The sequence below is a fragment of the Crinia signifera genome, chromosome 3 (assembly GCF_055691185.1).
Source record: "Crinia signifera chromosome 3, ASM5569118v1, whole genome shotgun sequence".
Lineage (NCBI taxonomy): Eukaryota > Metazoa > Chordata > Amphibia > Anura > Myobatrachidae > Crinia > Crinia signifera.
Genome location: NC_139219.1, coordinates 269,755,010 through 269,782,676, shown reverse-complemented (window position 1 = coordinate 269,782,676; position 27,667 = coordinate 269,755,010). Strand labels below are relative to the sequence as shown.

General features: G+C 40.9%; 1 protein-coding gene across 1 annotated transcript; it reads left to right on the top strand.

The window, feature by feature from the left end:
* The first annotated feature begins 3,826 nt into the window (after window positions 1-3,826).
* LOC146062728 (uncharacterized) lies at window positions 3,827-20,201 on the top strand. The gene is made up of 9 exons (XM_083174770.1): window positions 3,827-3,880; window positions 12,268-12,343; window positions 12,985-13,039; window positions 13,131-13,221; window positions 13,646-13,795; window positions 14,379-14,867; window positions 16,331-16,402; window positions 16,480-16,539; window positions 17,633-20,201. Exons 6-9 carry the CDS (start codon window positions 14,384-14,386, stop codon window positions 18,283-18,285), a joined length of 1,269 nt encoding a protein of 422 aa, XP_083030896.1. The 5' UTR covers window positions 3,827-3,880; window positions 12,268-12,343; window positions 12,985-13,039; window positions 13,131-13,221; window positions 13,646-13,795; window positions 14,379-14,383; the 3' UTR covers window positions 18,286-20,201.
* The last annotated feature ends 7,466 nt before the right edge of the window (window positions 20,202-27,667 follow it).

The following is a 27,667-nucleotide window of genomic DNA, read 5'->3' as shown; positions in this document are numbered from 1 at the left end:
TGCTGATAGATGCATTCAGCTCCAACAGAGTAAAATGGGAACAAGCCTTACTTATGGCAAAAGGGTCATGCCTTTCTTATGTACAATTTTGATCAATACAATAATTCCAAGTACAACACGTGAAACCAAATAAAATTGAAATGATAGCCATACTGTACTTTGATATCACATAATAATGCAACTATAAGTGATTTCAAATAATGCAGGAGACAATGATGAAGGGAAAGAGCAAATCCATAAATATTATTTTTTTCCATAGCAGCAAAGCAGAAAGTGCCAAAACATAAATATCAAAGGAACAGCAAAATGTCCATGGACGAGGTCCAGGTGCATGTTTATCGAAGAGCGCAACATACAGTATAGTTGTCATGGTAACATCATACGAAAATGTCCAGGTCTCCAACTAATGGTCTACTTGGAGTTTTCCAGTGATAAAAGACAGCCAAAATGTCCATTATTTCTCCAAGCAGCAACCCTGGGGTGGGATTAGGCAAGTCACTGTGTATTTAGGCCTTCTCTGATTTTGATTCAAACATGTTATTTCGTGATTTTTATTCAAAAACTTAAAATTGTGAATCAGAGTCTTTAGGTTTCCAATGATAAAGGTTATAGGAGTGTCTTGCTGTATTGCATTGGTAAGGCTCTCTAATTAATGTTCTGGGTGATCAGCTGTTATATAGGCCTTGGTATTTGTACAGTATATGTGCTATTAAACTTTGTATTACATATTTAAAAAGCATATTAAATATTTTCTTTTAAGGTATTATCATTTGACAAGGAAAAAAAATACAGGCAAAGTACTGTCCTCAGTATGGGAAAACTTTTTTGAGATGTCATTTTTACGGTATTCCCCTTCTGTAGTCTAACATTTTTGTTGAGCTTATGTCTATGCCTTTGTTATAAATAAATTCAATGAGTGCCCTCTTTATCTTTAAAATAATTTTAACATCTGTATATTTCAAAATGGCAAACCAGAGAGTTTTTTTAGGGGAAGCATCCCAAGTGAGGGCGAGAGGGCGAGGAAAAAACCCTGCAGGAGAGGGGGGGTCAAACACCGAAAAAAGCAGACCACAGAGGGACAGCAGGAGGTAATTGTGTATAACCTATCTGATTATCAACCCACCGACTCTGAGTTGACTGTACTGAATAAGGGTCTCAGTTTTGTTCAAACCCACAGGCAGAATCCGTTCGACTGTGAGGTTGAACTGTATAAGTTTCAGCGGCAGCTCAAACTGAAAGACCACTTTGTAAGACATCCAAGTGCTACGTCAGGTGTGGTTGATAGTGTAAAGGTGCATCCCTTTAAAGTGAAATCGCGGTTTGATCCACAGGTGAATAACCCCTCTATAGATACGTTTATTCGACTTGTCAGACAGGACGTAATACCTCAGATCAGGCGGTCCAAGATATACAGATCCAATCTTGCCAGACCTGAGCAATTGGCATTGAAGTCCTTGCGTGAAAATACCGCTATAATGGTTTGTCCCGCGGATAAGGGCGGGGCAACTGTGATCTTGAACCGCATTGACTATATTAATGAGGTGATGCGTAAATTGTCCGATGGAGTCTGTTATAAACAGTTAAAAAGTGATCCTACAGTGGGTTACAAAAAAGAGTTAGACTCTATCCTGAATATGGGGAGTCTGAATGGGTGGATTGATGAGGGCACTCAGGACTTCCTTACGCAGGAGTTTCCTAGGGTGCCATTGATTTATATCTTACCCAAGATACATAAATCTTTGGTCTCCCCTCCTGGGAGACCAATTATTTCATCTATTGGTTCCCTTTCACAGCCTGTATCACAGTTTGTGGATTATTTCCTACAGGATGTGGTACAGAACACACCATACTGGCTCAGGGATACAACTCATTTTTTGAATAGGCTTAACCAGTTTGGCATGCCATCACAAGAGTGTATTTTAGTGACGCTTGACGTCACTTCGCTCTACACCAATATTGGTCACGATGAAGGAATGGCGGCCATCAGAAGATGCCTGGAATCCAGTCCACACTATGCAGGTCCACCGATTGATTTTTTGTTATTGCTCATCGGATTCATTTTGCATAAAAATTATTTTCTGTTTGATAACGCCTTTTATTTACAGTTGCAGGGGACTGCGATGGGGTCCAACATGGCCCCATCGTATGCCAACCTATTTATGTATGATTTTGAAAAGACACATATTATGGCGGATCCAGATTTTTCTCATTTTATTGCATTTTATGTACGATTCATAGATGACCTGTTCATAGTGTGGACTGGATCTCAGGTGGAACTGGATGGCTTCCTGGACAGGCTTAATACAAATGTCGGGTCTATTAGATTTACATGCACTAGTAGTGTAGACCAGCTTAACTTCCTAGATGTGTTGGTGTCGAAGACACCTGAGGGTTTCAAAACAACACTATATAGGAAACCCACGGATAAAAACAATCTGTTACTGGCAACAAGTTTCCATCCCCAACCCCTAAAACGAGGACTGCCGTTCTCGCAATTGGTGCGAGCAGCCAGGATCACGTCCGACAGGAGAGATCTGACTAACACTTTGAACGAGATGGGACAAAGCTTTGTGGCTTGCGGATACGATCCCACTGAGGTACAATCGGCTAAAGAGAGGTGCCTAGCCCTTAACAGGGAGGAGTTGCTGACAACACGAGTAAAATGTGCCAAAGAGACCAAACTCCTGTTTCCCAACACCTATTCCATCAACTCAGGGGTGTTGAGGGGTGCCATTATGAAGCATTGGCATATACTGAAGACCGATCCTGTCATTGGCGAATACTGTGAGCATACTCCGATGTTTTGCTATAAAAGGAGTTCTAATATCAAACAGCAAGTGGTTACCACGGATGTGGGCCCGAAACCAGTGGCAAGAGCAACATGGCTGAACACTGGCACAGGCGCCAAAAAATGTACAGGCTGTGTCAATTGCAAATATATACTTAGTGGCAGTAGTTGGCAGCATCCACTGACGAAGCAGACATATTATCTTAAGCACCGGATGGACTGTACCACCAAATATACTGTATATATTATACAGTGCCCATGCAACAAGATATACGTGGGTAAAACCATTAGGATGCTTAAAGAGCGGATTAATATGCATCGCTCATCAATAAATAAAGCTCTGCTCAAAATGGATGGCAACACACCACCTGTTGCCAGGCACTTTGCCCTCAAGGGACACCGCTTGAGTGACTTTCGGTTTCTCCCATTTGACTACATTCCACCATTAAGGAGGGGTGGGGATAGGCATAACTTGTTGCTTCAAAGGGAAAGTTACTGGACATACACGCTTCAATCTATGGCGCCCTTAGGCTTAAATGAGGAGCTTAATTTGGCGGTATTTCTTTAATTACAGACCCGACATTTGATTCCTTTGATCTAATATTGATCTAATATTGTTCTTGATTGACCAAATATGAGCGATTGCTATTATGTGCTTACTAGATCAATTACCTTTGTATATAGTTCTCTTTTTCTTATGTATATTTTTGGTGCTGGTATTTTTCTATTTTTTGTATTTTGTTGGGGGTGTGTTTATGGTTGCCATGACAACGTTTTTTTGGCACAGTTAAGAGACAGCATTTAAGGTCCATTTTTGCTTACAGTGGACAATGCATCCACTTTGTGGCATTTTCGCCACACTATTGCAGATTTCTGCAGTCTGTTTAGCTAGAGACTTTGCTGCCTGTAGTTTGTGCTGCTGAGCTGCGTTGTCCTGGCAACCGGATGTACACATCCTGCGCCTGGGAACCTTTCTTGCCTCCCTGAACACTGAGGCAGTGCATGTTAGTTCCGGGTCCTGATATCACTTCCGGGACACCGAGTACACGCGCTGGAGCTGCAGGAGAGGCGATGGGAGGACCAGGCACTTAGGTAATTGCGTTTATATGTTATTCAGGTGTGATTTCACTATATATTGAGGCTGGTTTCATTATATGGCTGATGCCCTATGATGAAGGTGGTTGGACACCGAAACGGCCCGTCAGGGCTATGCTTGTGGATATAAAATTATACTGCTGTCTTCAGCTACTGCCACGGATATGCTAAGTATAATGAAACCCTGTACTGCTTATTTGCTTCATTAAATGATTTTACTGCATGTGACATGCTGAGGTGTGCTGGACCTGTCTGTCTCTAGATTGGACTGTTCTATCTGGGGATTGATATACAATATTGATTTATCGTCCTGGCACCCTGATTGATACCTCTACTAGGAGTGTGCGTTTCTTCCCTACACCCTATCTGTATATTTCAAAATAGAAATGTTGCCACTTTGATTGTGTGCATGATTTTTTATGTTATCGTTTTGACCCTCGAATTTTCTATGGTGTAGAAGTTCTTATAATTACCTTTTCTGAGCTTCTTTCTTAAGACATTGTAGTCCAAAAGATTAAGGAAAAAGTCCCTTATCAATCGAACACAATGCTTCATATACAGTAGCTTCATTGCACAAATGAGTTACGGCTGGCAAGCCCACTTACGGATATATTGTTTCATTGTGTAAAATGAAAGTGTCTGATATTTAATTTTATTAAATATATTTTCAAATTTGCACACTGACAAATGAAGTAATGTGAGGAATAGCATTTGCTGAGCTGTTTAATATGTGTATAGTACAATAACTTAATAAATGTCCAGTTAGTAACACCTACTAATTCTATTACAAAACCTGAAGATTTTTTTTTTTTTTTACTTTATACACATAAAGTACATCTAGACTCCAGACATCTAGACTCTGATACTGTATGTACAAACAGTATTGAATTACAAAAGAAGACCAATAAGGGCATACAGTTGAAGTTTATTATTATTTCACATTTAATTCTATTCTTCAAAGAAGTTGATTTCAATTAGCTAAGTGAAGTCACTAAATTGAGATAAATAATGGATCATGCACATTCTTGGGCGGGCATCCTTCATCATGAGGATGGGTACATAGCCATTTCTGAACTTAAATGTTGCACAGGCTTTTAGCTGGTGGAGTTGCAGTCTCAAATTCTTATTCTTTTACTGGGATGGATCTTGCTTCCAGTAAGTTCACTTTGCTCAATGTAAAACAGCCCTCCAACGACAAAGAATGGAGGGCTCAAAGTGAGAGGTGGTAAAACTCCTTTCCCCCTGACACTGAGGGGTGGATTTATCAATGTGTGGCAAATGGTCGTTATGGGCTCAGGAATTTTTCGCCGCTTTTGCGCAGCGAAGCGTACCTGTTTCATGCCCTTATTTATTAATATGTGTGCCCACGTTATGGGAGTGCGTTATCACTGACCTGTGGTGATACGCCTCCTCCCATAACGAAGGGTGATTCTCCGTCCGGCGGTGTCTTCTGCGCATGCGCTGGGAACGTTGTTCTCGCGTTGTTTAGCCTGCATAGGCGGGAGGATGCAGTAGTGGGCGCAGTGAGCGGACGGCTCTCTGTTGCCATTAGGTGAAGTGTTTTTTTTTTTAGGTGTAATCCTGTCTGGCTGGCCGCTGCAATGTGCAGTGATAATAGTGACTGGGGGGTGGATTTATCAATGTTACAAAAAAAGGTTACCAAAGCATATAATACACTAATAAGCTTCTGAAATAGTAAATAATCCCTTTATTAAGTTAATCTTGTTGGAGGCTTACAGTTTATACACACACAATGGATATATGATTCAAGTTGTGTGGTAAATCAAATTTGTTACGGTAGGAAAAAAACATGAAGCATTAACTATCAAACTACCTCACATCCCTGCGTGATGGCCCGCCCCCTGCACTGTGTGGAGCATACACTGCCCACCAATTATTTTTCTAAAAGCAGTAATATATACATGACTGACACAGGCCAGCCATGTATATATTACTGTCACCACTGCCTGCCAATGATAATTATAAGGCAGTAATATATACATGGATGGCACAGGCCAGTCATGTATATATTACTGTCACCACTGCCTGCCAATGATAATTATAAGGCAGTAATATATACATGGATGGCACAGGCCAGTCATGTATATATTACTGTCACCACTGCCCACCAATGATATACAGTATATGGCAGTAATATATACATGGATGGCACATGCCAGTCATGTATATATTACTGTCACCACTGCCCACCAATGATAATTATAAGGCAGAAATATATGCATGGATGGCACAGGCCAGCCATGTATATATTACTGTCACCACTGCCCACCAACGATAAATATAAGGCAGTAATATATGCATGGATGGCACATGCCAGTCATGTATATATTACTGTCACCACTGCCCACCAATGATAATTATAAGGCAGTAATATATGCATGGATGGCACAGGCCAGTCATGTATATATTACTGTCACCACTGCCCACCAACAATAATTATAAGGCAGTAATATATACATGGATGGCACAGGCCAGTCATGTATATATTACTGTCACCACTGGCCGCCAACGATATTTCTAAGGCAGTAATATATACATGGATGGCACATGCCAGTCATGTATATATTACTGTCACCACTGCCCACCAACGATAAATATAAGGCAGTAATATATGCATGGATGGCACATGCCAGTCATGTATATATTACTGTCACCACTGCCTGCCAATGATAATTATAAGGCAGTAATATATGCATGGATGGCACATGCCAGTCATGTATATATTACTGTCACCACTGCCCACCAATGATAATTATAAGGCAGTAATATATGCATGGATGGCACATGCCAGTCATGTATATATTACTGTCACCACTGCCCACCAACGAGAATTATAAGGCAGTAATATATGCATGGATGGCACATGCCAGCCATGTATATATTACTGTCACCACTGCCCACCAACGATAAATATAAGGCAGTAATATATGCATGGATGGCACAGGCCAGTCATGTATATATTACTGTCACCACTGCCCACCAACGATAAATATAAGGCAGTAATATATGCATGGATGGCACATGTCAGTCATGTATATATTACTGTCACCACTGCCCACCAACGATAAATATAAGGCAGTAATATATGCATGGATGGCACATGCCAGTCATGTATATATTACTGTCACCACTGCCTGCCAATGATAATTATAAGGCAGTAATATATACATGGATGGCACAGGCCAGTCATGTATATATTACTGTCACCACTGGCCGCCAACGATATTTCTAAGGCAGTAATATATACATGGATGGCACATGCCAGCCATGTATATATTACTGTCACCACTGCCCACCAATGATATACAGTATATGGCAGTAATATATACATGGATGGCACATGCCAGTCATGTATATATTACTGTCACCACTGCCCACCAATGATAATTATAAGGCAGAAATATATGCATGGATGGCACAGGCCAGCCATGTATATATTACTGTCACCACTGCCCACCAACGATAAATATAAGGCAGTAATATATGCATGGATGGCACATGCCAGTCATGTATATATTACTGTCACCACTGCCTGCCAATGATAATTATAAGGCAGTAATATATACATGGATGGCACAGGCCAGTCATGTATATATTACTGTCACCACTGGCCGCCAACGATATTTCTAAGGCAGTAATATATACATGGATGGCACATGCCAGCCATGTATATATTACTGTCACCACTGCCCACCAATGATATACAGTATATGGCAGTAATATATACATGGATGGCACATGCCAGTCATGTATATATTACTGTCACCACTGCCCACCAATGATAATTATAAGGCAGAAATATATGCATGGATGGCACAGGCCAGCCATGTATATATTACTGTCACCACTGCCCACCAACGATAAATATAAGGCAGTAATATATGCATGGATGGCACATGCCAGTCATGTATATATTACTGTCACCACTGCCCACCAATGATAATTATAAGGCAGTAATATATGCATGGATGGCACAGGCCAGTCATGTATATATTACTGTCACCACTGCCCACCAACAATAATTATAAGGCAGTAATATATACATGGATGGCACAGGCCAGTCATGTATATATTACTGTCACCACTGGCCGCCAACGATATTTCTAAGGCAGTAATATATACATGGATGGCACATGCCAGTCATGTATATATTACTGTCACCACTGCCCACCAACGATAAATATAAGGCAGTAATATATGCATGGATGGCACATGCCAGTCATGTATATATTACTGTCACCACTGCCTGCCAATGATAATTATAAGGCAGTAATATATGCATGGATGGCACATGCCAGTCATGTATATATTACTGTCACCACTGCCCACCAATGATAATTATAAGGCAGTAATATATGCATGGATGGCACATGCCAGTCATGTATATATTACTGTCACCACTGCCCACCAACGAGAATTATAAGGCAGTAATATATGCATGGATGGCACATGCCAGCCATGTATATATTACTGTCACCACTGCCCACCAACGATAAATATAAGGCAGTAATATATGCATGGATGGCACAGGCCAGTCATGTATATATTACTGTCACCACTGCCCACCAACGATAAATATAAGGCAGTAATATATGCATGGATGGCACATGTCAGTCATGTATATATTACTGTCACCACTGCCCACCAACGATAAATATAAGGCAGTAATATATGCATGGATGGCACATGCCAGTCATGTATATATTACTGTCACCACTGCCTGCCAATGATAATTATAAGGCAGTAATATATACATGGATGGCACAGGCCAGTCATGTATATATTACTGTCACCACTGGCCGCCAACGATATTTCTAAGGCAGTAATATATACATGGATGGCACATGCCAGCCATGTATATATTACTGTCACCACTGCCCACCAATGATATACAGTATATGGCAGTAATATATACATGGATGGCACATGCCAGTCATGTATATATTACTGTCACCACTGCCCACCAATGATAATTATAAGGCAGAAATATATGCATGGATGGCACAGGCCAGCCATGTATATATTACTGTCACCACTGCCCACCAACGATAAATATAAGGCAGTAATATATACATGGATGGCACATGTCAGTCATGTATATATTACTGTCACCACTGCCCACCAACGATAAATATAAGGCAGTAATATATGCATGGATGGCACATGCCAGTCATGTATATATTACTGTCACCACTGCCTGCCAATGATAATTATAAGGCAGTAATATATACATGGATGGCACAGGCCAGTCATGTATATATTACTGTCACCACTGGCCGCCAACGATATTTCTAAGGCAGTAATATATACATGGATGGCACATGCCAGCCATGTATATATTACTGTCACCACTGCCCACCAATGATATACAGTATATGGCAGTAATATATACATGGATGGCACATGCCAGTCATGTATATATTACTGTCACCACTGCCCACCAATGATAATTATAAGGCAGAAATATATGCATGGATGGCACAGGCCAGCCATGTATATATTACTGTCACCACTGCCCACCAACGATAAATATAAGGCAGTAATATATGCATGGATGGCACATGCCAGTCATGTATATATTACTGTCACCACTGCCCACCAATGATAATTATAAGGCAGTAATATATGCATGGATGGCACAGGCCAGTCATGTATATATTACTGTCACCACTGCCCACCAACGATAAATATAAGGCAGTAATATATGCATGGATGGCACATGCCAGTCATGTATATATTACTGTCACCACTGCCTGCCAATGATAATTATAAGGCAGTAATATATACATGGATGGCACATGTCAGTCATGTATATATTACTGTCACCACTGCCTGCCAATGATAATTATAAGGCAGTAATATATACATGGATGGCACAGGCCAGTCATGTATATATTACTGTCACCACTGGCCGCCAACGATAATTCTAAGGCAGTAATACAGATGGGGCCATTCTTCCCCTTGCCGCCAGCTTGCCATATTGCTGTAGCTGGCGGGAGATGGCAACGGTGGGACGAGTGTCTCGTTGCTGAGAATGTGGCACGCGAGTGTCTCCTGCGTGCACGCCCCACTCTGGCAGGCAACGTTGGATGGCACATTGGGAGCTGCTCCAATGCAGCGGCCCCATCTGTATATACATTGCTGGCACAGGCCACTGCCCACCAATGTATATTTTTATGGCAGCAATGTATACATTGCCAGCAATGTATACATTGCAGCCGCCACTGCCACCAATATACATTGTGTTTTGGTGGTAACGTATACATTGCTGCCGCAGGCGAATGTATTTCTCCCTATGTACAAGGCTGCAAATAATCGTTGCCATGCACATGGGCGGGATTTTGCCTGACCGAGGAGGCGTTTACCTGATCGCGGGGCTTTGAAAATACGCAGCCCAGCGATCAGTTCTGAATCAGGCCTCAAGAACAGGAATGCACAGAATAATATGGCAGCTGTTCCCACCCTTGGAATTCAAACCCACCCATTATGTAAATAACCTTATACTGAAAGATTTTTAGCAAAGTCTTTCGCCTCCTGAAAATCTGTTGGTCTTTGGGGAAAAGAGCTCAGTGTGTACGAATTACTTTGGTGAAAGATAAATCTATCAGAGATTTTGGCAAAGTCTTTTGAAATGAAAGTCTACAAGTGTGTATGGGCCTTTACTGTATGTTGTTCATAGAAAATAGCAAAAAAACTGTACACACAGTGCAACATAGAACATACTACATTGTTGCTTCGAATAAGCATCAGAACAAAGACGCTGGAGCCAGTGCAACTGCAAATTAATGTTTGAATCACGTCTGCATTTGACAAACCAGCCCCCATCCCCTCCCTCAAATATAAACTACTGTACCTGTCACTCAGTATCTGTGTCCGCTGTAAGTCACTGCACATGTGCAGTGTGACTGACATAGCATTTTAAATAAATAAACTGTGCAAATGTCTGCATCCACAACTGAATCAGGCCCTTTGTAAGGTGCTGTGATTCTGCTTGCTGCATAATAATGAATCAAATGATAGATTGTAAGCTTGCGAGCAGGGCCGTCATACCTTTGACTGACTGTAAATACCCAGTTTGTTGTATCACTGTCTCCTATTGTTAAGCACAAGTGAATATGCTGCACTATAGAAGAAACTATTAATAAATAAATAAATATGAAGGGAGTTCACCACTATGTCACTACTAATGACTATCATATTATACTGTTCACTCTAGCATGCACTATCTATTAAAAACCCATGCAGTTCCTCTTCCATGCCTGGAGTGTCGCTGTCTGCTGTAGTGCTTCTAGCACAGTGTGGTCTGTATATCAGCACTGATATGCAAACCAGACCTGTGCGACAGTGACTCACTAAAAGCACAAGTTGCAGTGAGGCAGGGCTGGGGCTGTCGTGTGTGCTGCTGCTGAATGGCTGGCCAGACTGTCTTTCACTGTCAGCTACCACCCACAGCAGCAGCAGCAGCAGCACACAGCCACACACACATATGAAAGCCCAGCCAGCAGTGATACTGTCTTGTTTGTTAATTGCTTTTTTTTTATCAGTCTCTTAATTTTTTAATGAATATAAATCAAGGAGAGAGTGAGGTGACTGCAAAGCATTGAAAGCAGCACACATTGACACACAAAAGAAAAAACATTGGAATATTGAGAAAAACATCGGGTGGAGAAATCTAGCGATGTTGATGAAACATTGGATCCTCAACATTGCAGGGTTAAACATCGAACATCGGAACCATAAATCCGATGTTTCCGATGAAACATCATATGATTACCCATCCCTATTTGTGAATACAAATGCTACTTTCTGCCCCTTCATTTGAGTGCTGGTCGATTTCTTGCTCTGTCTGCTCAGTAGATTGGGTGAGTGTGTGAACTAGATATAGATATATAGATATACGGTTCTGGATGAGCGTCACTCCGGACTTGGTTAAAGTATTTTCCAAAAAAGTAAACAGCACACATGGTTCCTGCAACGTTTCAACTATATAATTGAGTTTTGTCATAAATCTCAAGTAAATAGTTGAAACATTGCAGAAACCATGTGTGCTGTTTCTTTAATTTGAGAAATATCCAAGTCCGGAGTGACGCTGATCCCGAACCGTGTATGCTAGCGCGTTTAAGATTGTGCTAAAATCAGAGGGCACGCGGCTGTACGCTATTTGGACTTTGTAAGTGCCGATCCTTTCACTACTATATAGATAGATAGAGATATCTTTATCTAACTCGATATCTATTATTTTATATAGATATATATCTGTGTGTGTGTGTGTGCATTTATAGGTAAAATAACATTACTCACCAAATACTGAATGTGTCCATTAAGCTGTTTTTTTTTTTTAACATGTACTTTCTTTTTCCCAGGACTAGGGCAACGACACATTACAAACCATTCGTTTCGAACTAAGTTTCTGGCGTGTATGCAGAATCACACGGTGATGTGAGTATTATTAACTGTGTTAATGTTCCTACTGTTGTTGATGTGACGGCGATGGAATAGGCCCGTCACTTGGTAGCCCTAGCGGGACCGACTACAACTGCTACAGCTACATCTCTGGAACTGCTGCTTCCTCATAGGGAAAACACCACCCTTCACGAAGACGGACGCATGATACAGGCGTACAATACTACAGTAGTCGATGGCGTCCGCCTAGTGCTTTCAGGCGGCAAAACCCTTCATGTTTCCATGCTGTACATTCTCTTGTAGTCGTGATCTTCCTCGGCTCACAATACTTTCGTGATGGTGTAATCTCCAGGGTACAAACACAAAAGTTGTGGTTATAATCCTTATGGGCACAGGTTGTCTTACAAAACTATATCATGGGGTCAGGATAACGATGTTGGGTTGAAATTTTTTATGTTGGGATCCACGTTAAGGGAGTGCAATATCCCCTACTTACATTGAAAAGCTGCCTCCATTATCGTTTGCTATGCTCCCTTCTGCCTGTGGTGTAAGCACATTAACACATACGGGCGGGGGGATTGTTTAAGATAGGCATTTTGTGTACTAAATGCAGATGTGCTGTAGCAATGAATTTTTGCGCTGCTGCCTGCCTAATTCAACACCTATCATATTGACAGGCAGCGGGCGCAGTAGAAACCCACCACCTGCTCTTCGTCCTCCTCTGTGCTCCATGTAAGTAAACAGTCAGGCTGTCATCATCAATACCTCTTCTGTGTCCTCCTTAGCTTCCTGATCTAACCAGTATGTTACGTGGTGTACACAGTGTCCACAGGTGGAGCCATATGCAGCATTAAGTAGGAGCGCAAGTGCAGCCAGCAACATAACAGAGACCCACAGGAGCAGAGGCCGGACAGGCATGTTCTTCTGAAGATAATCTTTTTGAGCGTGTTCCTTTCATTTTGGTGGTCTGTGTGTGTGGTTGGGTAAACAAATATTAAGTTTTAGAGAGGGGTTGGTGGTGGTGATTATCCCTTTAAATTTGGGAGGGGGGAGGGATAGTGTCACATTAAGGTTTGGGGGGTGGGCCAGAGTGTCTCATTAAGGTATGAGGAGGGAGTAAGCAGGTGAGAATAGCACAATAAGGTTTGGAAAGGGAGCATGTCACATTAAGGTTTGATTGGTGGGGTAGAAAGAGTCCAAAAATTTTTTTTTGCTTGTGGTTTGAATACAAATAAATTTTTGTGGATAGGTGGCAGGGTGTGTGACAGTAATGGCGTCATGTAAGGGAGTCTCATAGGATTGTGTAATTTCATGTAATATTATCTCTTGCAATTTCAGCAAGTGGCTGTCAATCAAGGAGACGCATCTATTAATATACACCAGAAGAAGAAAGCTGGTCTGCTAGGTGACTGACGTCATAAGCTACTAACACTCCGTCGACATCATTTTCAAAGACAGCACTCTACTAACGTCTTCCACACTAAACTGGTCAGTTAATTATACAATGTCTCTCATGCCATGTAATCTGTTTGCTTGGTTTGTTGTAAGACATGCTCCAAATGCGAAAATTGCTTAATGCAGCATTGAAACATCGTACCATTAGTAGTTATTATTTGAACTGAAATATACCATTAGCTATGACAAACCTCACATTGTGCTTATTAGTAAATGTAAGGTTACAAATTTGTTAAAGATACTTTAAGTACCACTGAGAAACGCAACCTGCTGAAGGAGGTGGAAACGTTAGTGCAGCTCACCGTTCATAAATCGGACATTAGGCATGCACTCTGCACAATATATCGTAGCAGCCAAATCACTAATTCCACCACATTGTTGGTGGTCTGTGCTGATGACATATGTTATGGTTAAGCACTATCCCTAAGTACAACACACGGGGAAAATACATAATCCCTTGAACATTTTTTTTGAAAGTAGCATTGCATGTCTGGATTGTAAATTTGTATTTTAAAAAATGTTTTGGTCATAAACATAAATTAACATCTGAAATTTCGTCTACTAAATTTGTGATATATGCTTGTTTTTTTGATTACAAATTAATTTGCAAATACAGTCATAATGGAGGAAATGAACGAAGTTTTTCCAGAACAAATTGAACAAGAAACCACTTCCCAGGAGATATGTTCCATAAATTCAAACAACAAGGAGCGGAAAAGATCAAAGAAATTCACCCATGAGGAAAATGAAACTTTGATTGACAAAGTAATATTAAATTACGACAAATTATTTGGAAGGCCAGGTGGTATGCATTATTCTTTTGAAAGCAAAGTGGAGCTATGGAATAACATCGCTAAAGATGTCAGTGCCCTTGGGGTCTGCCGAAGAAACAGTACCGTGTGCAGAAAGAGGTTTAGCGACTGCAAAAGTGGTGTTAAAAAAAAAATGTCGGATCAAAATAAATACCAAAGTGCCACGGGTGGAGGTCCTAGTAAAAATTTTGAATACAATTCCTGGGAAGCGAAATTAACCACCATAATTACACCAACAAGTGTTTTAGGAGTTCAAGGAGGATTGGATACAGGCAAAAATATAGAGATAACAGGTGATTTTAATAAATGTTTACGGGTTGACAAAACAATCTGTATTCTTTTTTTTCATTATATTTTTTTTAGAAATTGTTGTAATTAAGTTTGAATTAAAATTCTATGCTTTCAAGTACTGAAATTAGTGCGTAACACGTTTGTGACTAAGGGGTAGATTTAAGAGCTGCCAAACAGGGGAATCTGCGCTATCCCCGTGCGCTATAGCAGGGGATAGCGCTACCCCTGATCTATCACATCCGCCGGGCGTTTACTCTAACGCCGGCGGTGTGGGGCAGGAAGCATAGCGCAGTGGCGATATTTTGCAATGCTCCCCTGCGACCTGCCAGATTTATGAACGTTCAGCATCGCTGACCGTTCGCCGCCTGCAGCTGTCGACTTTGACAGCTGCAGGCGCCGATGCCCTATACCTAACAGCAGGGACTACACTGCCCCTGCTGTTGGCGCTGAGCTGCGCTGGGATCTCGCGAGACTAGCGCGATCCCGCCCATGCTCATTGAGCAGGCCGGGGGGGAAGGAGACGGCGCATCAGTATTAACTGATGCGCTGTCTCCAGGAGGGACATCGCCAGAGGGGGGAGTTAGCGCTCCCCCGCTCCGGTGCTAAGATCTTAATAGATCTTGTCGGTGTCCCCTCCTGCTTTGCCTCGCTATTGGGGCAAAGCAGGAACTGTTATAGCGGTGCAATAGGCGCCGCTATAATAAATCTACCTGTAAATGTAGAAGATTTAGATTGAAATTGGTTCTACTGTACATCAACTACATCCTATGTGATTACTACTTTGTTTAGATTTTTTGAGATTTTGTCTCTGAAAGTGACTAATCTGACTATTTCAATATTAATGGCATAGCTAATCCAGTTGTCCAAATTTATTTAGAAATTTTTTAAAAAGAAAAAAATGTCTCACAGAACAGGTCTATCACTAATCAAATACTTTTTGCTTAAAAAGGTGTATAAAATCTTCTAGGAAGACCCCTTCTCAGTTAGCATGACCGTGAACATGCAGCCGGGATTCAAACATCTGGCTGCAGAGGGACAAGAAGGGGGCATGGACGTGAGTGACGTCAGGGAATGGGCGAGCTGCAGATGGCAGCTCATCATCTCCCGGCTCATTCTGCCGGGAATAATTGTTCAATGTTGACGGGGAGGACAGTATTGAATAGGGCCCATCGGCCATCTCCACTACGGGAGTTGCTCAATGGCAATTGCTTATCCCCCTAAGATAGAAAATATACAGAGTTACAATAGAATATCCATAAATTTGGTGGCATAATTTAAATCCTTAAATGATGTGATTGATGTACAGAATCCAAGCAAATTTAAAATGTTTTATCTTAAATGTTAAATATTATGTATTATTTAAATTCAATTGTGGTTTTAAAGTAAGTGTTTTTTGGGGGGGAGTATGAATTCATTGCAAGGTGTGATAGTTTTTTATCACAATCTTCTCTACTTTTTCACAAAGAACAAATGAAGATGTCCACAGATAATCGAAACAAGAAAAATGGAAAGAAACCAAAAGAGAACAGCACAGTTGGTAAATATCTTTTTAAAACCATTGTATAGATTTAGAATTATGATTTTTCACTCATATCAGTATATCTTCCATTTCAGCGCATGTTCAAAATAGTACCATGGAAGCCTCTACATCGAGAACAAATTGTCCCGAGATAGGTAAGTTCGACCTTAGCGATGACTAAAACTCGACGGGTTATGTTCAATTTTATTAACCTTTTAATTATTATATATATATATATATCTATATATATAGATATATATATATATATATATGTATGTATGTGTATATATATATATATATATATATATAAATATTCTCACCTTTTTTGAAATTTTTACATACATATTTACATCTCACATTTGACCTTAAAAATCCTAGCTTTGACATGCCCTATGCCTTGTGCTATGTCTTTAGGTTTTTCTATAAGTAATTGTAAATATTGAGACACAATTGAAATATTGATTTTGGTTTCAATCCAGAATGAAGATATTTTCAATACATAGCTGTTATTGGATTGAATTAAAAATATAGTTATACGCGAGCCCACAAAGACACCTTTGTAGGATAAAACATTGGAAGCTTAATGATTCCATGGAAGTTAATGAAAACTTATCTAACAACGTCAATCATGCGAATGAGTAACATTCTCCCTGTATAATTTTGATTTATTTAAAATCGTTTAACATCGTAATCTGGAATTGTAAAGTTCATAAAACAAATGCATATGTATATTTAAGGGGTTTTCCAATGTTCAGGGCATAGCAAGCAAGCTTGATCGGCCACCGTGACCCAGTTCCTTTCTCGGTCGGCTCGGCCGAGAACACGCAGGCGGGCTTCAATGTCCCGGTTGCAGTGGGACCAGAAGGGACCGAGGCCGCTAGTTGCAGCCGGGAAGTGTCAGACTGCAGCCCACATTACGTCACTTCATGGCTGTTCTTGTCAAAACGATCACAACAGCTAGAGAAGCCAGGCTCAATCTACAGGGAAAACCTGTTTAAAGCTGTTGGAGAAGACACCATCGAATAAGGCCCGTCGAGAAACTCCCCTACGGGAGATGTTCAACAGCAATTGCACACCCCCCTTAATTGCTAAAGTACATTCTGTTTTCCAAACATCATTATAAATTTTATATATTAAATTTTCACTAATAAATTTCAATTATATTGTTTTTAAGTCATTCAAATTTTATTTTTCACCATAATTTTAGTAAATCTTTAACTTGGTGTTGGTTTTATATAATTCTAACAGTGCAAAGTTCATCTCATCAAGATTATGAACATCAAGATGAAAATTCTGAAAGAGAATACACAGAACTAAGCAATGTTTTCAGTCTTGATGAAAGTATAGTTTCTGAAATTTTAAATTCATCTGTTAGTAGTCAAGAATATTATAGTGGGCAAAATAGAGATGTTTCTTGCATTTCTGTGAACACATCCGTTGAAAACAGTCGTGAACCGAATCTCTTTACAACGGCAGACGTAGCTGACACAAACCCTTTGCTTGATCGGTTTTGCAGAGTGTATGAAAAATCCATTGTGGATTTTGAGGACTTCTTAAAGGTACATTTTTCAAATTTAAATGATCGTATGGATAATGTCAATCATACATTTGCACAATTACTGCACAATATTAATACCACATGTTCAGAAATGAACAATAACTTAACAAGCATTGCAGCAAGTCTGAAGGAATTAGTTGTTGTAAAAAAACAACACATAAATCCACTAGCCTCACAAAGTTCTAATTCACTTCCCGAAAACATTGCTCGGCTTTCTGTACATTCACGAAAACATTGTCAAAAAAAGAAAAACCGAGCACATGTTCCAACAGAAAGTAATTGTACTCCGATCATTCCCCCTAAAAAAAAATCAAAAAACAAATTCAGAAGATTCTACATTTAAAATTCTAGCTTTGAAGCCATAGTCCTTATTGGTGCAACTTTGGCCTGGATGATAACTAAATGTTTGTCTATGTGGCTCTAAACTGTACGTAAAGTACTACCATGTTCTCTGTGCTTGGATCTCCTGAAGTGTCGTACACTCAAGTCCTGTAGACCGTGGAGACATGTAAAAGATGTACCTGACGTGTTTGTATTTTTATTTAAGTAGTTTGAACTGCTTGTGCACAGTCCTCAGTCTACACCTTTTTAGCTGATGTCTGCAATCTCAAACTGAATCCAATTAAGGAGTTGTGTCGATACTCTCCGCTTATTCTAAATGAGAACAAGGGGGTATGCAATGTCAATCGTTCGCCCGCAGCCATCTCCCGACAGGAGACAGCATCGAACAGGGTTTGTACGCAGAACGAGCCCGACATCACAAGCTGTCGGGCTCGTTCTGGCGAGAAAAGACGGAAATAGGTGAGCTCCCGGCCGGAGCCCGTCTATTTCCGTCACCAACTCGCTACCACGCCCCCTTCACGCCACTTGGCGGCATGGACTTTGAATCCCGACTGCTGAGCTCCAGGCGAGCTGAACGAGAATGAGACAGGGGCACGGTTGTCGCGCTAGCTCGACAGCCATGCCCCTGACATTGAATACCCCCCATATAATTTAAATATATTGAACTTGTTAACTAGTGAATGATTGTTCGATTTAAATGTAAGGGTTTCATTGATAGAAATATTGTCTAATGTATTTGTATTAGAAATATGGTTGCAGGCGGATAGTGTTTGGCCGTAAATAACAAGTTGCATTACATATTTTAATATTGAGGTAAACGAAACAAATAGAAGATTAACCTTTCAAATGATATATAAATTCATTTCATGCATAAGTGTATTTTAAAGAAGTTTTAAACATGTTTCTGTTGTGAGTACTTTTCTAGGTTGGTAAGATCTACAGGTCGTAAATTTTATTCGAGATTGTAATATATACGATTTATATGACCTAGAGGTTTATTGAGGCACTAAAATCTAAGTAATACAACATGAGCACATATTGATTTTAATTGATTGGTATCAAAATATCATCTTATTGTTAAAAATGTTACAAATGTACATGTGTAAATGTCTTACCTATGCTGACTATTTCATAAAAAGTAATGATACTTGTGTATTATCTGTGCCGCAGTTGTTAAATAAACCGCATTGGAAATCAGATATGAATGCCGGACGGTTTGGGGCCAATTTTCTTCCGATATATATCTGTTTCTAGGATGATTTTTAATGATGTTCAGCCGGATTGCATGCTAATCCTTCCTTGCACATTCTCAACATTCAAATCAGGCTGTTTATCCACGAATTCAAAACTAACAAATTTATCCGGAAGCGTGGCGATCGCAGCGTGCCCACAATGGTCTCCATTACGCGTCCTCTCGACCTGTTTAGACACCCCCTATCCACGTCGGCGTAGAGTTGATTTCATAAAGTACTGCAAGAATATCAAGTCACCAAACCCTAAGCGTGGCAAGCATCCGCAAAAATGGTCCAAAAAGTATGGTGATCGTAGTGAGACATGCGAAAGTACGCGGAATGCACGTCAAGTATTCCGTGTCCCCTCGCGGTGATCGCTATGCTCGCCACGTCTTAAGATCATTTTCGGGCCCCTCGCGGGGCTTGCCTCACTTCAGCCATGTTGCCTCACTGCGCTTGTCATACTTTATAAAAACAACACAAAGCCGATGTGGAGAGGGGGGGTAGGAATAGGTTGGGAAGACGAGTAAAGCCGGCCATTGTGTGAGCGCTGTGCATGCCACGCTTCAGGCTGACTTGAATAGTGGGGATGTTTAAGGATGGAATAACATGCAATAAGGATGAAAATCAATAAAAATAGGCAAAAAAACGGCCTCCACATTAAATCTGATTTTAGTTTGCGACTTTGTGGTATTGAAATACTGTTATATTTAAAAATAAATAGAATTTGAAATCAAGACGTGAGTTTTTTAATTATTTGCACTGAAAATAAAAATCTGCAATTGCAGATTTGAAAAAATAACATTTTTTAGAAATAAAACAGGTTAGCTAACAATTCAGCATATTGAAAGAAGAACAAATTGCATAATTCATGAAAAATAACTTAACACCACATTATCCCGCACTCGTTGAGACGAAACTGGTAAGTTTGCAACACACTCCACCAATCCCTCTTGCTCAGGATAATTTAAATCACATATTGGAGTGTGAACTTTCAAGCGTGTACAAATATTATTAAGGACACAGCAGGTCAGAAATATCATACAAACTTTGTCCGCACTGTACAGAAGCGTGCCACCTGATTTGTCAAGACAACGGAACCGACTTTTTAGTATCCCAAAGGTCCTTTCAATGACTGCTCGAGTTGATATGTGGGATCTGTTGTATAACTTCTCTGGGTTTGTTCTCGGTTTAGAAATTGGAGTTAACAGCCACGATTTCGCAGGGTATCCTGCATCTCCTGCAGAATATAATAGACCACAGTATAAATAATGCAAACATCTAATTTAATTTTTTTGACATAAACATTTAAAAATTAGGCTAGTTTAAGTTAACCACACATTGCTGGGTCAAATTTTTATCCAACATTATTCACAAAACACCATTCGTTTCACATATGCATTGTAACCAATTATTACATTTTTAATAAATTATAACACTTTTCAAATTTTGCACCAAAACATATAAATTATTTCTCAAGTTTATTTCCATGGAGGCATCACAAGCTTTAATTACGAATGAAATATGGCAGTGTAAAAGATCTTCTTCTGCAACTCTTGTCCATTTGAACATTGATTTTCAACCCTTCAATTATGCCAGTTTGACAACAGCATTACTTCAATAATGGGCAATATCTGCTTTCGACAAGCTCTATGCAATGTGGATGTCTAGTGAACAGCTCGCACACAGCGCTCAAAAATGCCTAATAATCTTTTATTATTGCAACATATAATAATGATATAATATCAATCTAGTTTAGGTTTTTTTGAAATGCAAGGTGAAACAAATTTAGTATACAAACCTAATAGCCAGCCACCACTTATCTTCAAACTTTCAAAATCATCATAAACTGATGAATTGCGTAGGATAAACGAGTCATGCGTAGATCCCGGATATGCAGCACACACATTCATGATGAGTCCTTTCGAATCTGTTATTACTTGCATGTTCATAGAGTAAAAATTTTTCCTGTTTCGGCATTCTTCCTCCATTGCTTGTGATGGTCTAAAAGGGATATGTGTACAATCGATAGTACCTAGCACATTCGGAAATGATGCAATTCGATAAAAATCCTCTTTAACAATTTTCCAATCCAGAAAAGTTTTGGGCCAGTATAGAAATAAACTAATATGTTGTAGTATAGAGTACAAAACCTGTGGTAAAAAGCGTGAAAAAGTAGGCTGGGAAAAACCGTTTACAATGCCCACAGTACATTGAAAAGATCCCTTAGCTAAAAAATTCAAAGTTGCTAATAACTTTGTCATGGCTGGTATAGGATGCGACCTTCTGGTTTTTGGCTCCAAAGTATCCTTAATTAATGAGTGAAGATGTATAATTGCTGAGGCAGGCAATCTAAATCTTTTTATAATTTGTTTATCAGATAAACCGCACAAACTTTGCCTTACAGAAAAAATCCTGGCTCTTCGAAAACGTATTCTACGTTGCCTTCTATTTCTAAGTCTTTTTCTTGGATTTTTTTCCTTTGTGGATGACATGTCATGTACAACATAAAACCAGAACAAACCGGTGAAGAAAAACATTTTTAGAAATGATTTCCAATCACTTTTGAGGCAATTAATCTGTAGATTAATTAAAAGCAAAGTATTAATAAAAATGGCACAGCTATGAATTATAGTTCCCTAATTAACATCATTAACATTGCACACACAACAAATGTTCCACAAAAAGACAAACAGGGAAACGCATGTAGTTTCAGTGTCTATCCCCAACCCAGTTTTATTGATAGTCAAAACCAAGCAACATGTTTACAACGGAATAATATAACGACTTTGAACTGTCAAGGTTTCTGTAACTAGCAATGGTTGAACGCAAGTGTCCCGTATCATATACAGGAGAGTACTCTTAAGAGCTAATTTACTTCATTAGAGTGCCCATGTTAGCATTGCAACTTCATAGTCAACATGAGTGCTTTCGTGAATTCCACATAACTGCAGCTATACCAGTCGATACAGTGTGAGTGGTTTCAACATAAGGTGAGCAGCATGTGTGTGTAATTGTGTTGTCTGTTTCTCCTGATGACGAGGGGAGTTCCTTGAAACAATGAGAAAATGAAGACTTCTTAACCCCTTCCCGACATTTGACGTACATTTACGTCATGGTCGGGAAGTACTTCCCGACACATGGCGTAAATGTACGTCATGGCATTTAACTGTCACCGCGTCTATAGACGCGGTGACAGTTTCAACATGTCTGCTGTCCCTGACAGCAGACATGTCCGTGCATGCCCAGGGGGGGCTGCGATGCCGCCCCCCCGTCGGCGATCGCTGTGATTGGCTGTTCAGTGTGAACAGCCAATTACAGCGTTTTCCTGCGTCACCGGCGAATAACGTTCGCCGGTGACACGGGATCAGAGGTGATTGGTGCTGTAAAGTACAGCACCAATCACCGCGGGGTGTGAGGGTGACACTGGTGTCACCCCACCGCACCCCGCCCGCCCCCAAAGGCCGTGATTGGTTCGTCGGACCGACGGACCAATCACAGCCAAGGAGGGGGATTTAAACTAACGGTGACTGCACTGCAGACGCCATTCCGGTCTGGAATAGCGTGCAGTGCGGTCACCGTACCTCCCTGCCGCCATACTGACCAGAACCTTGCTCCATAGCTTGCTCCATACTTACCTGATCGCTGCTTCATCACTGCTTCCTGGATCCTGTTACTACTTGTGCCTTCCTGTGAAATTGTGCTGCTGCAGTGTACTAGCTAGATAGATAGAGAGATAGAGAGATAGATAGAGAGATAGAGAGATAGAGAGATAGAGAGAGATAGAGAGAGATAGAGAGAGATAGAGAGAGATAGAGAGAGAGATAGTGTCAGAGAGTGCTGATCGCTGCTTCATCACTGCTTCCTGGATCCTGTTGCTACTTGTGCCTTCCTGTGAAATTGTGCTGCTGCAGTGTACTAGCTAGATAGAGAGATAGATAGAGAGATAGAGAGAGATAGAGAGAGAGAGATAGATAGAGAGGCCTAGTGACAGAGTGCTATATTTTGTGCTGCTGCAGTGTGATAGTTATAGAGAGATAGAGAGAGATAGAGAGAGATAGTGTCAGAGAGTGCTATATTTTGTGCTGCTGCAGTGTGATATAGTTATAGATAGAGAGAGATAGAGAGAGAGAGATAGATAGAGAGGCCTAGTGACAGAGTGCTATATTTTGTGCTGCTGCAGTGTGATAGTTATAGAGAGATAGAGAGAGAGAGATAGAGAGAGATAGTGACAGATTGTGCTATATATTTTTGATATAACTGACTGCTGCCCCCTCCTTTTGTGCTGATCAGTATAAATTAACTGATCAGCAACTTTTTGGGGGCGCAGGTTTTTTTTTATATATAGATATACCTGTCAGTGCTGCTGCTGCAGTGTCATAGAGTGATAGATAGTGAGAGATAGAGAGATAGAGAGAGATAGTGACAGAGAGTGATAGAGAGTGCTAAATTTTTTGTCTGCTGCCCCCGCCTTTTGTGCTGATCACTATATCTGAGGTGATCAGCAACTTTTTTGGGGGTACAGAGGTTTTTTTTTTTTTTATATATACCTGTCAGTTGCACCAAAGGTTGTGCACCTGCTGCACCTCACTGGTAATCAGTGTCGCATCACTGATCACCTTTTTTTTTTTTGTGTGTGTGCTGTGGGGTCTTTTTTTAATTTTTTTTTTACACACACTGTGATTTTGTGGGTGTCCTGTGGCCGCTGTGCGCTGATCAGTGACGTACATCACTGATCATCTTTTTCGGTACAGGGTTGATCTATATTTTTTTTTTTTTGATCAAATTCCTGTTGCCTTTGAGCGCTGTTCAGTGACAGACGTTACTGACCAACATCTGTGCTCAATTTTTGGCGCAGGACCTTTTTTTTTTTTTAACCCCTTAAATTTTTTATTTTTAACCCCTTCATTTTTTTTTTTTTTATTGGTATAAAGTATTTTTTTTTTTTCTGCACCACATACACACTACACACTACATACCCCCCGGATTGAAATAAAGTTTGTACCCCCCCCTACACTATACACGTGTTGAAACATTTCACTACCAGTAACACAAAAATAAAAATGGCATCCCAAATGTCCTCCCAAATGTCCTCCCAAATGTCCTCCCAGTCATCCAGGAGAATGTATTCAGCGGAGGAGGCATATGCCCTGCTTGCTTCTGACTCTGACACAGCCAGTGATGCAAGCGGGGAATTTGAAGGATTCGCCTTAAGCTCCTCTTCCTCCTCTGGTGATGAGGGACCCCCTCAAAGACGCCCCCGTAGAGCAGCTGAGACCCCCCCCCCAATAATTGATCTCGTATGGACCCCACCACCAGACAATTTTGAGCCCCAGGTTCCTGAGTTTTTGGCCATGCCAGGAATCCAATTTGATTCCACAGGTCTCAGAGAAATTGACTTTTTCAAATTATTTTTCTCTGATGATTTTATAAATTTAATGGTGGACCAAACTAATTTATATGCCCAGCAGTTTATTGCTCAAAACCCCACGTCATCATTTGCTAGGTGGACCCCTGTAGATGCAGTAGAGATGATGACGTTTTGGGGTCTGGTGTTTCATATGGGCATAGTAAAAAAGCCAGAAATTAGGCAATATTGGAGTACAGATGTTCTGTACAGTACTCCATTTTACCGTATGGCCATGCCCCGGACTCGATTTGAGACAATTCTTAAATTTATACATTACACCGATAATGCACAGTGCCCACCCAGAGATGATCCCACCTTTGACCGGCTATTCAAAGTCAGGCCGGTCATTGATCATTTCAGTGCCAAATTTGAAGAGGTGTACATCCCTGAAAAATTTATTTGTATCGACGAGTCCCTTATACATTTTAAAGGAAGGGTTAAATTCCGCCAGTACCTTCCCAGTAAGAGGGCAAGGTATGGCATAAAAATGTACAAACTGTGTGAAAGCACCTCAGGGTACACCCACAGGTTTAGGGTTTATGAAGGGAAGGATTCAAGAATTGAACCGCCAGAATGCCCCCCCTCCCTCATAGGTGTTAGTGGGAAAATTGTCTGGGATTTAGTGCACCCCTTCCTGGATAAAGGTTATCACCTCTATGTGGATAACTTTTACACCAGCATCCCCCTGTTTAAGGCCCTTGGTTCAAGAGGTACAGCAGCTTGCGGTACTGTGCGCAAGAACCAAAGAGGCCTCCCAAAAACGCACATTGCCCAAGTAATGAGAAGGGGTGAAAGCAGGGGAATATGCACCGAAAATATGTTGTTGGTCAAATATAAGGACAAGAGGGATGTCCTTATACTGACAACAATTCACGGAGACAGTACCACCTCCGTCCCTGTACGAGGTACCAGTACCCACACCTCCAAACCTAATTGTATCCTGGATTACAATAGGTACATGGGCGGAGTGGATCTTTCAGATCAGGTACTGAAGCCGTACAGTGCCCTGCGGAAAACAAAAATCTGGTACAAGAAGGTGGCCGTGTATATCATCCAGATGGCACTGTATAACGCTTACGTGCTATTCCGTTCTACCGGCCAGAGGGGGACATTTATGCACTTTCAAGAGGAAGTCATAAAGGGCCTAATATTTGGGAACCAGCAGGCAGAGGGCCCCAGTACTTCTAGTACTGGCCCCCGTATTGTACCAGGGCAGCATTTTCCTGATGAAATCCCCTCCACTGGAAAAAAGGGCAGGACACAAAAAAGGTGCAAAGTTTGCTATAAAAAGGGAATAAGAAAGCAAACTATTTTCCAGTGTGACACTTGCCCCGACAAACCCGGCCTATGTATAAAGGAGTGTTTTAAAATATACCACACATCTATGGAATATTAGGTTCATAATTTCACCGTGCTTCGGGGGTCTTGCTAATGCCACATAGCACCCACCATTCATTCCACCAGAATCTGAGCCGCAAAATCCAAAAATCACTCCTTCCCTTCTGAGTCCTGCCATGCACCCAACTGGTATTTTTTGGTCACATGTGAGGCATTGCCGTACTCGGGAGAAATTGGGGCACATATTTTGGGGTGCTTTGTCTCCTTCATTCCTTGTGAAAATGAAAAATTTTGAGCCAGAACTGCATTTTTGTGTAAAAAAAATAATTTTTCATTTTCACTGCCCAGTTGTACCACAATTGGTGAAACCCCTGGGGGTTTGAAATGTACACTATACCCCTAGATGAATTCCCTGAGGGGTGTAGTTTGCAAAATGGGGTGACTTGTGGGGGGGTTCCACTGTATTGGTGCTTTGGGGGTCTTGCTAATGCGACATAGCACCCACCATCATTCCACCAGAATTTGTGCTGCAAAATCCAAATATCACTCCTTCCCTTCTGAGTCCTGCCACTTTTTGGTCACACATGAGGCATTGCCGTACTCGGGAGAAATTGGGGCACAGATTTTGGGGTGCTTTGTCTCCTTCATTCCTTCTGAAAATGAAAAATTTTGAGCCAGAACTGCATTTTTGTGTAAAAAAATGTAATTTTTCATTTTCACTGCCCACTTGTATCAAAATTGGTGAAACCCCTGGGGGTTTTAAATGTACACTATACCCCTAGATGAATTCCCTGAGGGGTGTAGTTTGCAAAATGGGGTGACTTGTGGGGGGGTTCCACTGTATTGGTGCAACATAGCACCCACCATTCATTCCACCAGAATATGTGCTGCAAAATCCAAAAATCACTCCTTCCCTTCTGAGTCCTGCCATGCACCCAACTGGTATTTTTTGGTCACATGTGAGGCATTGCCGTACTCGGGAGAAATTGGGGCACAGATTTTGGGGTGCTTTTTCTCCTTCATACCTTCTGAAAATGAAAAATTTTGAGCCAGAACTGCATTTTTGTGTAAAAAAATGTAATTTTTCATTTTCACTGCCCACTTGTATCAAAATTGGTGAAACCCCTGGGGGTTTGAAATGTACACTATACCCCTAGATGAATTCCCTGAGGGGTGTAGTTTGCAAAATGGGGTCACTTGTGGGGGGGTTCCACTGTATTGGTGCTTGGGGGGTCTTGCTAATGCGACATAGCACCCACCAAAATTCCACCAGAATCTGAGCTGCAAAATCCAAAAATCACTCCTTCCCTTTTGAGTCCTGCCATGCACCCAACTGGTATTTTTTGGTCACATGTGAGGCATTGCCGTACTCGGGAGAAATTGGGGCACATATTCTGGGGTGC

What these genes read in the sequence shown, in the direction of transcription:
- LOC146062728 (XM_083174770.1), top strand. Translation starts at nt 14,384, where the DNA reads ATGGAGGAAATGAACGAAGTTTTTCCAGAACAAATTGAACAAGAAACC. An exon ending in AAAAGAGAACAGCACAGTTG is followed by an intron (nt 16,403 to 16,479) that starts GTAAATATCTTT and finishes CTTCCATTTCAG; the next exon opens with CGCATGTTCAAAATAGTACC. An exon ending in AACAAATTGTCCCGAGATAG is followed by an intron (nt 16,540 to 17,632) that starts GTAAGTTCGACC and finishes TAATTCTAACAG; the next exon opens with TGCAAAGTTCATCTCATCAA.